The 11,791-nt window shown below is 45.0% G+C and overlaps 1 protein-coding gene across 1 annotated transcript in view; it reads right to left on the bottom strand.

Annotated features, from left to right (window-relative positions):
- The window catches only part of LOC135206032 (uncharacterized), a 257,788-nt gene that overhangs the window by 114,245 nt on the left and 131,752 nt on the right, over positions 1 to 11,791 (bottom strand). Inside the window, exon 3 of the mRNA XM_064237203.1 lies at positions 11,261 to 11,408. Coding sequence (XP_064093273.1) covers positions 11,261 to 11,408 — 148 coding nt within the window. The remainder of the gene's footprint in view (positions 1 to 11,260; positions 11,409 to 11,791) is intronic.

The following is an 11,791-nucleotide window of genomic DNA, read 5'->3' on the forward strand; positions in this document are numbered from 1 at the left end:
ACTATTTCCAACATATGAACTTCGATGAGTTGAAAAAATATACTGGATGGAAATCGCCGACAGTATTTAAACGTCATTACTTAAAGTCCTTGAAGCTCTGAAATTTTCAGCAGTTGCGGCGGGTAACATAGTTTCCCCCGATTCTGCCTAATCTTTAGTAGAAGATCCAGTCCTCCTTTCTACCTGTCTCACCCAACAGTCCGTCTATGCCTGCCTTGTTCATCTACGGTTACCTTGTGTCTTAGCTGCTTTTATGATGATATGGTGGGTGGGGTCCCTTATTCTTTTTTTTTTGCTAGGGACACTCACAATTGATTGTATATATTGATCTCTTTGATGTGATCCCCTTATTTTTATGCTAGGGGATACATCTTATTTACAATGATTACGGGTTTTGTATATTAAGTCATATACATTCCTTCATATATTATTATTATTGAAGTTTGTTCTGTTCAAGTTATGTCATAATTGCTTTAGAGTTCTTGGTCATATCGATACACAGATACTACTCTTAAACATATATTCCATGTAAGCCCTGTATATATGCAAATTACGTTAATTTAAGAAATATTATTAGCATTAAGTTTAATTTAAGCAATATTTCTAATTTTGTATCATTGTGTATATGTATCTTTATTAGCAATTATATTCTTTTCTTTTATTTTACCTTTTATTTGAGACCTCCTTTTGTTTTGTTGATTTTTCTTTACAATCTTGTGCTATTTCTCTGGTACGATTTCGCGCAGCGACACGAGCTGAGCCCAGAAAAGGGATTTTGACGTAAGGAAAAATCTATTTCTGGGCGATTGGCTCGTGTCGCCAGCGAAATCCCGCCCTACCCATCCCATCGCTCAAGATTGTCTGCTAACTTCAGGATGGCCACCAGACGCGCAGCAGTCGGCAGCATGGGATGGAGTAGTAGTATTGTGCTCCCACTCTGTGGGTCGGCTCTCCTCTTGTGGGGATTTTGTAGTGGGAGATTTCTGTTGGCAACTCGGTCTCGTGGGTAGTGGTCCCCTCAACTCCGCCATTAGTGTTCATACCGACACCCTCTTGGGAGGGTGAGGAGAGTCAGTTGTACTGACCTTTTCTTTATTTATTTATTCTCTGGTATGTGTTAGTACATTTACCCTAGAAATAATAGATTAAAGGATATTTCGCTGGCGACACGAGCCAATCGCCAGAAATAGATTTTTCTACGTCAAAATCCCTTTGTTTTATTCTACATGAAATTGCACACATTTTCACATATAAAACTCTATGAAATGCCTAATATGAAAACGGAGCAAATATTCCCGAGAATGGTACGTACGCATTTTCGGAGATTTGTGGCGGAGAATCCGCGCGCGGAGAGAAGGAAAGATTTTTTTTTAAACATTCACCATAAATCTAAATATTTTGCTAGAGACTTTGAATTTGTTTCAAGATGAAGATAAATGACTGAATATTACTAGACTGTAAGAGTTTTAGCTTACAATTGCGTTTTTCGACCATTTCGGTAAAGTCAAAGTTGACCGAATGTGGTTTTTTTTCTATTTATCGTGATTTATATGCAAATATTTCAAAAATGAGAAAAGCTACAACCTTCAATTATATTTTGTTGTATTCTACATGAAATTGCGCACATTTTATCATATAATAACTTTATGTAACGGGTAATTTAAAATGGTGCAAACATTACCACAATCGCACGTATGATTTTTTTGGAAGAGTTACCACGCGGACGTAAAGAAAGAAAATGTTATGTTTTTCATAAATTCACCCATAAATCGAAATATGTGCTAGAGACTTCCAATTTGTTGCAAAATGAAACAGTAATGCTTGAATATTACTAGAATATAAGCGTTTTAGCTTACAATTGCGTTTTTCGACCAATTTCGGTAGAGTCAAAGTTGACCAGAAGGTTGAAATTTTGGCAATTATCGTTATTTGTATGAAAATATCTCAAAACTGATAAAAAGCTACAACCATGGGTTGTTTTTAGTTGTATTGTGCATGAAATTGCAAACATTTCCATATATAAAACTTTATATAACGGCTAATTTTAAAATGGTGCAAACATTACCACAATCGCATGTATGATTTTTTTTGGAAGAGTTACCGCGCGGACGTAAGGAAAAAGTTTTTTCATAAATTCACCATAAATCGGAATATTGTGCTAGAGACTTCCAATTAGTTGCAAAATGAAGGTAAATGATTGAATATTACTAAAATATAAGAGTTTTAGCTTACAATTGCGTTTTTCCACCATTTCGGTAGAGTCAAAAGTTGACCGAAGGTTGAAATTTTGGCAATTATCGTTATTTATATGAAAATATCTCAAAACTGATAAAAGCTACAATCATGAGTATTTTATTGTTGTATTTTACATAAAAATGCGCACATTTTCATATATATAATACTTCATGTAACGGCTAATTTACAATGGTACAAAAATTATGTCAAAGTACGAAATAATTTCCGAGATGTGTCACAGATACTTTTTAGTGCGATAAGAAAGAAATTCGCGCTTGCGCGCCTGCGTAACGATTGTAAACAAAACAACACCTTGATCCGTGAACTCCCAGCATCCCCCAAGGCACGTGATTTAAAAGTTTTAGGCTGGTAGGCCTATAAGTATTTTTCCGCAAATTTTTAAAAAAACTTTTGTATGTCGACGTAAAATACGTCCAGTCAGCACCAGAGAGACAAAAAATGTCGACGTAAAATACGTCCAGTCGGCGTTTAAGGGTTAAGGTAGGACGCATTTTCACGAATGAGGAGGCTTTCGGAGACTTCGTACTTGAAAGCAAAGAACCTGGAGAGGGCGGATCAGCTGGTTGAAGCGTATCACCAAACTCCTTCAACAAAAGCAAAGATAGTCTTTTATAGTCAGAGACTACTACATCAACTGGGAATTCCTCATCCGAGACTTCCTCTAACCCTCCGGCTGCAGGAGAGCCCTTCGAAGGGGAGCGGCTTTTAGAAGTAGCGGGACTTCTGTCATAAGAAGGAGATCGCCTTCCATGCGACCTATGCTTGCTACTGCAAGGCGCGAGGGAGCTCCTAAAGGTAGAAGATCTCTTCTCAGTAACCTGTTTCTCACAAGGCGAAGGGCTCCTACTCTCTGAAGAGCTCAAAAAGTGCGAAGGGGTCCTATTCAAACCTAAGCGCCTGCTAGGTTCCTGGCGCCTGCTTGACTCCTGAAGCCTGCTTGACTCCTGGCGCCTGCTTGACTCCTGGCGCTTGCTTGACTCCTGGCACCTGCTTGACTCCTGGCTCCTGAAAAGCTCTTGACGCCTCTCACTCGACTCCTGGCGCCTGGCAGGCTCTTGACGCCTACTAGGTTCTTGGCGCCTACTAGTCTCCTGGCGCCTGAGGTGCTCTTGACGCCTTAAAGGCTCCTGGGGCTCACTCAACTCCCGGCGCCTGACAAGATCCTGGCGCTTGATAGGCTCTTGACGCCTGCCATGATCCTCAGTAGAGGAGTCCGACTCCTGTTCTCTTCGTAAAAAAGTAGCTGAGCGTCTCCTCTGAGAGCGGCTACTGCTGGGAACTTTACTGCGAAGAGAAGAGCTCCTAAGGGGTTCGAGCTGTCTGCGCGGAGCATTCTTGTACGGAGGTGAGGAGCACCTAAAGGGAGATCGAGAGGGTCTCTCAGGAGACGAGCGCCTGCTAGACTGAGATACGTCTCCTCTACAAGGAGAAGAGCGCTTACTAGGAGATGAAAACTTCGATCTCTTCACTGGAAGGGAGGCGTCTTTCCTTCGCGACGAATCCTTATGGAGAGCGCCCACCAGGGAGGATAACTGTTCCTGCAGGTTAAGCAGGAAGAGCTTAGTAGGATCTTGAGGAGCTGGAGACGGTCTTCTAGACTTCTTACTACAAGAAGGAAAATCCTCAGGAAAGCGCTCGGGGCTTGAATCAAGAGCGTCTCCTTTCGGCGAAACCCACGATCTCTTCAAAGGACGAGACTTTGAGGCAGAGCTCCATCCACGCCTAGACAAGGAGGAGTCCGAAGCAGAAAAGCACTCTTCCAGGATGCCTTTTCTACGGCTATCCAGGGCAGCCTGGGTCGCTACTTCAGGATCTGCCGAAGGGACGCCTGATCATTGGGGATGCTCCACATACTCCCTGCAGCTTTTGACATTCCTCCTCCCCTGGTCCTGGGAGTTTGAAAGAGGTCTAGGCCTAGGAGCAATGCGGAGCCGATCAAACGCCCCCTCCACTGCACTGGGGTCACTGCACTCACTGACACTTACCTTTCGCCTCCATAGCTTTTAGCTGTTCCTGAAGCTCCCTGATCGAGGATCTCATGATTTCCATCTCTGAAAACGAATCCTTAGATTCAACACAGGGAGAACGGGCTGAGGTTATGGGAGAAACGTTATCATCTACCTTGTTAGTTTCTAACTTGGGTTCAAATGAACAAGATCTACTCGAGCTTCTTGCAGAAGCTTTCCTAGCTCTATCTTTCTCTCTTTTCTTGATATAAGAAGACAAATCCTTCCATCCTTGTTCTGTCAGTCCCTCCCATTCAGTGCAAGTCTTATCAAAAGAACACTCAGAACCTCTACATTTAATACAAATTGTATGGGGATCTATCTCTGCTTTCAGAAGTCTAGTTCAACATTCGTCCCTTGCACACACCCTAAACTTAGGTGTTACCTTATCGTCAGCCATCGTGAGAGAAAATACCTAAACCAATCCTAAAACAGTCCACAACAAGCGTATGCCAAGCCAGAGAAAAAACAGAGTACTTCACCAAAATCAATCCAACAATTCTCGGCAAACGAGCAGAATTCCATGCAGGAGGGAACCACAACAGTTGTTGTCGTTCCCGGCGACAGTGAAAATCTGTCAGAAAACGGGAATGGTTCCGGATACCGCCACCCAGCGGCGGGAATGGTAGATCACCTGACCTACCTGTAGTGTGTGCCGCGAGTTTTGAATTCTGTCGGGACGACGGAGTCAATAGCTAAGTATATATCTGCCGGGTAAGTTGCATGTATAAAAATTAAGGATCGTTGCTAGCTCCCATACCCAGGATCGTATCCGCAGACACAAAAGGACCCAGAAAAAAACATTTCTCATAGGTCACACGAACGTCTTTCAAGTAGTGAGATGCAAACACTGAGTTGCACCTCCAATATGTCGCTTCCAAGATATTCTTTAGCGACATATTTCTGTGAAAAGAGAGAGACGTCGCTACTGCTCTAACCTCATGTGCTCTCACTCTCAAGAGTCTAAAAGAGTCATCATTACAGATCTTGTGTGCGTCTGTAATGACGTTCCTTACAAAGAAGGCTAAAGCATTCTTGGACATAGGTCTTGTAGGATCTTTAACAGAGCACCAAAGACCTTGTCTAGAACCTCCCATCTGTTTCTTCCTCTGTAGGTAGAATTTTAGCGCTCTTACAGGGCAAAGAGACCTTTCAGCTTCTCTACCGACAAGACTCGATAAGCCTTTAACTTCGAAGTTCTTGGACCAGGGATTCGAAGGATTTTCGCTCTTTGCCAGAAACAGTGCTTTGAACGAACAGATGGCTGAGTCTCTTCTGAATCCCACTTTATCATCTAGGGCGTGCAGCTCACTAACTCTCTTGGCTGTCGCCGGTGACAAGAGAAACAAACACTTTCTTGTTAAATCTCGAAACGAGGCCTGATGAGGAGGTTCGAACCTTTCAGAGGACAGGAACTTCAGGACTACATCGAGGTTCCAGCTAGGAGGATCCTCGCTGGATCCTTAGACTTTGAAGTCTCAAAGGATTTTACAAGATCGTGTAGATCCTTATTATCTGCAAGCTCTAGGCCTCTATTTCTGAAGACGGCCGAGAGCATACTCCTGTATCCCTTTATGGTAGATACAGAAAGATGTGAGTCCTCTCTAAGTAACAACAAGAAATCAGCGATTTCGGTCACAGAGGTACTGGAGGAGGACAACTTCTTCGACTTACACCATCTTCTAAAAACCTCCCACTTAGATTGATAAACTCGCATAGTGGAAGCTCTGCGGGCTCTAGCGATCGCGCTTGCAGCCTTGCGAGAAAAACCTCTCACTCTGACAAGTCTTTCGATAGTCGAAAGGCAGTCAGAGCAAGAGCGGGGAGGTTTTGATGATACCTCTCGAAGTGTGGTTGTCTGAGAAGACCCATCCTTCTTGGAAGGGACCTGGGGAAGTCTACTGTCCACTCCACTACCTCTGTGAACCAATCTTCCACTACCTCTGTGAACCAATCTTGTGCCGGCCAAAAGGGGGCTATCAGGGTCATTTTCGTCCCCTTTGAAGCCATAAACTTCTTTAGCACTTGCCCCAGAATCTTGAATGGGGGAAATGCGTAGACATCTACATGGGACCAGTCTAGAAGGAAGGCGTCGACTGCTAGAGCTCTGGGGTCTTCTACCACTGAGCAAAAGACTTCCAGTCTTTTGGAGAGGAATGTGGCAAACAGGTCCACATGAGGAGTCCCCCATAGAGACCAGAGACTCTGACAAACTTCTGAGTGGAGGGTCCATTCTATGTGAAGGACCTGGCTCCTCCTGCTCAGCCTGTCTGCCCTCACGTTCCTTACTCCCTGAACAAACCTCGTCAGGAGGGAGATGTTCCTTTGGGAGGCCCAAAGTAGTAGATCTCTTGCGAGCTCGTACAGGAAAAACGAGTGTCCCCCTCCTTGCTTCCGAATGTAGGCAAGGGCGGTGGTGTTGTCTGCGTTTATTTGGACTACACTGTTTGTCACTAAAGGTTCGAAGTTCTTTAGAGCCAGGTGTACGGCTAAAAGTTCTTTGCAATTTATGTGCCAGGACACCTGAACTGCACTCCAGGTGCCTGACACTTCTCTCGTTCCTAAGGTTGCTCCCCAACCTTTCTCCGACGCGTCGGAAAACAATACAAGGCTTGGGTTCCGAATCTCCAGGGAAATTCCCTTGTTCTCCTTTAATGGGGGCAACCACCGTTCCAAGTGTTGTCTCATCTCCACTGGAATGGGAAACTGTCCGAGAGAAGTCCTGTCTTCATGTTCCATGATCTCTTGAGGAAGAACTGAAGAGGACGAAGATGAAGTCTTCCTAGAGGAAAGAACTGTTCGAGCGAGGAAAGGGTCCCTAGAAGGCTCAACCATTCCCTCGCCGAAGTACGTTCTTTCCCTAAGAAGAGAGAGACTTTCTCTAAGCCTCTCACGAGTCTCTCTTGAGAAGGAAATACTCGAAAACCCGGAGAATCCATCTGAATCCCCAGATAGACCACGTTCTGGCTGGGGATCAGCTGCGACTTCTCGAGGTTTACGAGTAATCCCAACGAGTTGATCAGGTTTAGGGTCAAAGCAAGGTCCTCCAAACACTGTCTCTCTGATCTGGCTCTGATGAGCCAGTCGTTTAGATACAGAGATATTGACACCCTTCAGGTGAAGCTATCTCGCCACATTCTTCATCAGGCTTGTGAAGACCTGAGGAGCTGTGGACAGGCCGAAACACAAGGCCCTGAACTGGTAGATCCTTCCCCCTGTCATGAAACGGAGGTACTTCTTCAACGAAGGATGAATCGGGACGTGAAAATAGGCATCCTGGAGATCCAGGGAAACCATCCAATCCCCTTGGCGAAGAGCCGCAAGGACTGACGCAGAAGTTTCCATGGCGAACTTCTCTTTCTGTACAAATTTGTTCAGAGCGCTGACGTCTAGAACTGGTCTCCAGCCCCCCGAGGCCTTTGCAACCAGGAAAAGGCGATTGTAAAACCCCGGAGTTTTGATCCAGCACTAGCTCTATCGCTCTCGTCCCACATCTGATCCACCATTAGCCGAAGAGTATCCCTCAGAACAGGGTCCTTGTATTTGGTGGACAGTTCCCGCGGAGTTGAAGTCAGGGGAGGACTGTCCTGGAAGGGGATGCAATATCCCTTCTTTATCACAGACATCGACCAAGCGTCTGCATCGATGAATGCCCAGGCATCCGCAAACCTGAGAAGCCTGGCGCCTACTGGTGTTTGGAGGCTGCTTATATCACTTCCCCCTTTTAAAGGGACGGAAGGAAGATCTACCTCTCCTCTCAGGAGCTTTCCTTTTTGAGGGAGCTCTGGAGGGAGGGCCTCCTCGAAAGGGCTGAAGAGACATACTCGCCCCTTTCTTCTCTCCCACTACCACAGGCCTCTTCTTCCTGGAAGACTGAAGGAGAAGGTCCTGGATCGCCTTCTCAGTTAATGAACGGGAAATGTCCCTCACCAACTGAAAAGGGAACAAAAAGTCAGACATGGGTGCAAACATCAAGGCTGCTCTTTGTGAGTGAGAAACAGACTTGGTAAGAAAGGCGCTGAAAACAGCCCTCTTCTTCAAGAGTCCCGCTCCAAAGAGAGAGGAGACTTCCCCTGAGCCATCCTGTACCGCCTTGTCTATGCACGACAAGATACAGAGGAGAACTTCAGGATCGAGGCCCTCCGAGTCATGGGCCTTCTTGGCCATCACCCAAAGGGACCAATCCAGGAAATTGAATACTTCCAATACATGGAAGAGTCCCCTTGAGGAGATGATCAAGCTCAGAAAGACCCCAAGTCACACGAGCCGAGTTCAGGCCATGCCTTCTTGATGCGTCTACCAGACTAGAAAAGTCCGCTTCCGCAGAAGCCAGGAGAGTGTGTCCCATATTCTCCCCTGTCTGGTACCAAATACCCCTTCTGCCTGTAAGTCTAGCAGGGGGCATACAGAAGACAGTTCTGACCAGATCCTTCTTCGTCTTCATCCAGTTATCTAGAGACTGAAGAGCTCTCTTCATAGAGATGGTCGGTCTCATTTTCAGAAAAGACGAAGACTTTGGCGCCTTGGAACTTGAAAAGAGAGAGCGCGGAGAAGGAGGAGCGGCAGGAGTTAAGGAATCTCCATATTCCTGAAGAAGAAGGGCTGTCAATACTTTGTAGTTTGAAAGTCCTTCTCTACCACGAGCTTCATCTTCTGAATCCTCGTCAACAAAAGGATCAGAAGGAGAATCCGCCTTAAAGTCTGGGGGGTCTTCCCAAACATCTCTCTCTGCGGGAGACAAACTCCTAACCGGAGAGGGACTATGAGTATGTACAGAGCCCCTCTGTAACAAAGCTGGCGTCTCGCGCCTGGCTGGCACCTCGTTCTTAACTGGCGCCTCGCGCCTGGCTGACGCTTCGCGCCTTGTTGGAATCTGGCGTGCCTGGCAGACGCTTCGCTGTAATAAGGATCCTCGCGCTTGGCTGGCGCTTCACGCCTGGCTGACGTCTCGTGCCTGAAAGAAGTCTCACGCTCGGTAGGCATCTCACGCCTGGTTGACGCCTCACGTCTGGCTGGCGCCTCGCGCCTGGCAGGAGAAAGAAGACGAGACTTTTTGACAGGAAGTCTAACGTCTTTCTTACGAGGAGGATCTTTCGAAAGGACTCCAACCAACAAGGCTAACTGCTCTTGAACAGCTAAAAGGATCCTCTTGGAAGCCTCTCCAGCGTCCTCTTCAATAGGAGGAGAGGGAGACCTTGAAGGAGTTTGACCAGCTCTGTCGGAACAGGGAGACGTCAAAACAACCTTCGCCTTCTTGATCGAGGAGGGAGCTTCATCAGAGAAGCGTTCGGGGCTCGAGTCAAACAAAGGCTCTTTCCAGTGCCTTTTCAGGGGCCTGGAAAGGTCCGAATCCTTCCACACTCGTTTAGGTGAAGGAGAACCGGACGACGAGAAACACTCTCGGAGGACGCTTTTTCTAAAGCGGTCCTGAGCAGTCTGTTGCACTACAGAGCCTGCTAAAGGGACGCCTGACCGGTGGGGATTCTCCACAACCTCCGTAAGGCTTTCGACTTTCCTTCTCCTCTGGGCTTGGGAGCTTGGAAGAGGTCTAGGCCTGGGAGCGTCGCAGAGACGGTCAGACGCCCCCTCCACAACACTGGGGGCACTCATTTCACTTAACACGTCACTTTCACTATCCTTACGTTTCAGGGCAGCCATTTTGGATTTCATCCTTTGAAGTGTAGCCTTCTGATCAGCGATCTCAGAAGCCGAATCTGAATGCAAAGCCTGTGAGGGCCCTGATAAAGAGGGAGAATCAAATACATGATTTACAGAAGAGTTAGAATCAGGAAAAGGCTCAATAGGCCTTGTACTACCTACACCCTTAGATGCAGCCCTTCTAATTCTATCCCTCTCTAACTTCTTCAAGTAAGAATTTAGAGTCTTCCATTCCTCAGCACTCAACCTTTCACACTCATGACAGGTGTTAGCCAAAGAACATTCAAACCCTCTACATTTACGGCATACAGTGTGAGGATCAACCAAAGCCTTCGGTATCCTCACCTTGCAGCCTACATTCACACAAACTCTCACACTAACACTCGAATCAGACATTCTGTAGAAAAATCAAAAGCAAGTCCAAATCCAGTCCACAGTAACGAATGCCAAAACAACGATCCAGGTACGTCACTAAAAAGTCAGATGAAAGAAGATCAATTGCCTTGAAAAACAAATTCTAGTCACGAGGTAGTAACAACAATGTTGATACCAACGGCGACAGAGAAAATCTGATAGAAAACGGGAATGGTTCCTAGTCCTGCCACCCAGGGCAGGGCGGTAGATCACCTGACCTACCTGTAGCGAGTGGCGCGAAATTTGAATTTCTGTCGGGGACGACGGAGTCTTAGCTAAGTATATATCTGACAGGTAAGTTGATTGTATGAAATATAAGAGTTTTAGCTTACAATTGCGTTTTTCGACCATTTCGGTAGAGTCAAAGTTGACCGAAGGCTGAAATTTTGGCACTTATCGTTATTTATATGAATATATCTCAAAACTGATAAAAGCTACAATCATGAGTATTTTTTTGTTGTATTCTACATAAAAATGCGCACATTTTCATATAGTATAATACTCCATGTAATGGCTAATTTAAAATGGTACAAAAATTATGTCAAAGTGACGAAATAATTTCCGAGATGTGTCACAGATACTTTTTAGTGCGGCAAGAAAGAAATTCGCGCTTGCGCGCCTGCGTAATGATTGTAAACAAAACAACACCTTGATCCGTGAACTCCCATCATCCCCCAAGGCGCGTGATTCAAGGGTTTTCGGCTGGTAGGCCTAAAAGTATTTTTCCGCGAATTTTTAAAAAAACTTTTGTATGTCGACGTAAATTACGTCCAGTCGGCACCTGAGAGACAAAAAATGTTGATGTAAAATACGTCCAGTCGGCATTTAAGGGTTAAGCAAGCTCTCATCAATTTCAGATCCATCTCCATTTCATCTCTTACACATGCATATAAAAGTTTGTCCTTTTCAAACCAAATCCTACTTACTTTTGGTTTCCTTCTTAATGAGATTCGTCAGGAAAGAAAGAAGACTTGTTCTGAACTTTTTACTGGTACCCCACAGTTTTCTTATAGCTGATCTGTATAAACCTTGCTCTAAAAGTTTTACAACATCTGACCTGAGTGCATGAAGTTTCTGGAATACAAAAAAAAAATTATATATAAATTTTCTGGAATACAAAATAAAATTAATTTTTATATATGTATAAATTTTCTTATAAAACTTGGATAAACTACAGTCTGTCATTCTTTCATCCTCATCATTATCTGCATTATGCAACACACTTTTTCTTGACAAGGTTAAACATTAAATGAGCTCTCTCCCCAATCTTTAGGCTTCTTCAATTCTGTCTGAATTTCCTTTTGCTACGTCTGCCTCATCACCTTCCTGTGTTGAAGACAGCCTCCTTTGTCCAGCCAGACCCCCATGTCCTATCTTCAGCATGAAGTCTTTCCCACCTTTCTTTCAAACCTTTGCCAGTCTAAAAGAAAACTATCTTTCTGGCTTGGCTCCATTAT

This window comes from Macrobrachium nipponense, chromosome 29 (assembly GCF_015104395.2).
Source record: "Macrobrachium nipponense isolate FS-2020 chromosome 29, ASM1510439v2, whole genome shotgun sequence".
In the NCBI taxonomy this organism is placed as follows: Eukaryota; Metazoa; Arthropoda; class Malacostraca; order Decapoda; family Palaemonidae; genus Macrobrachium; species Macrobrachium nipponense.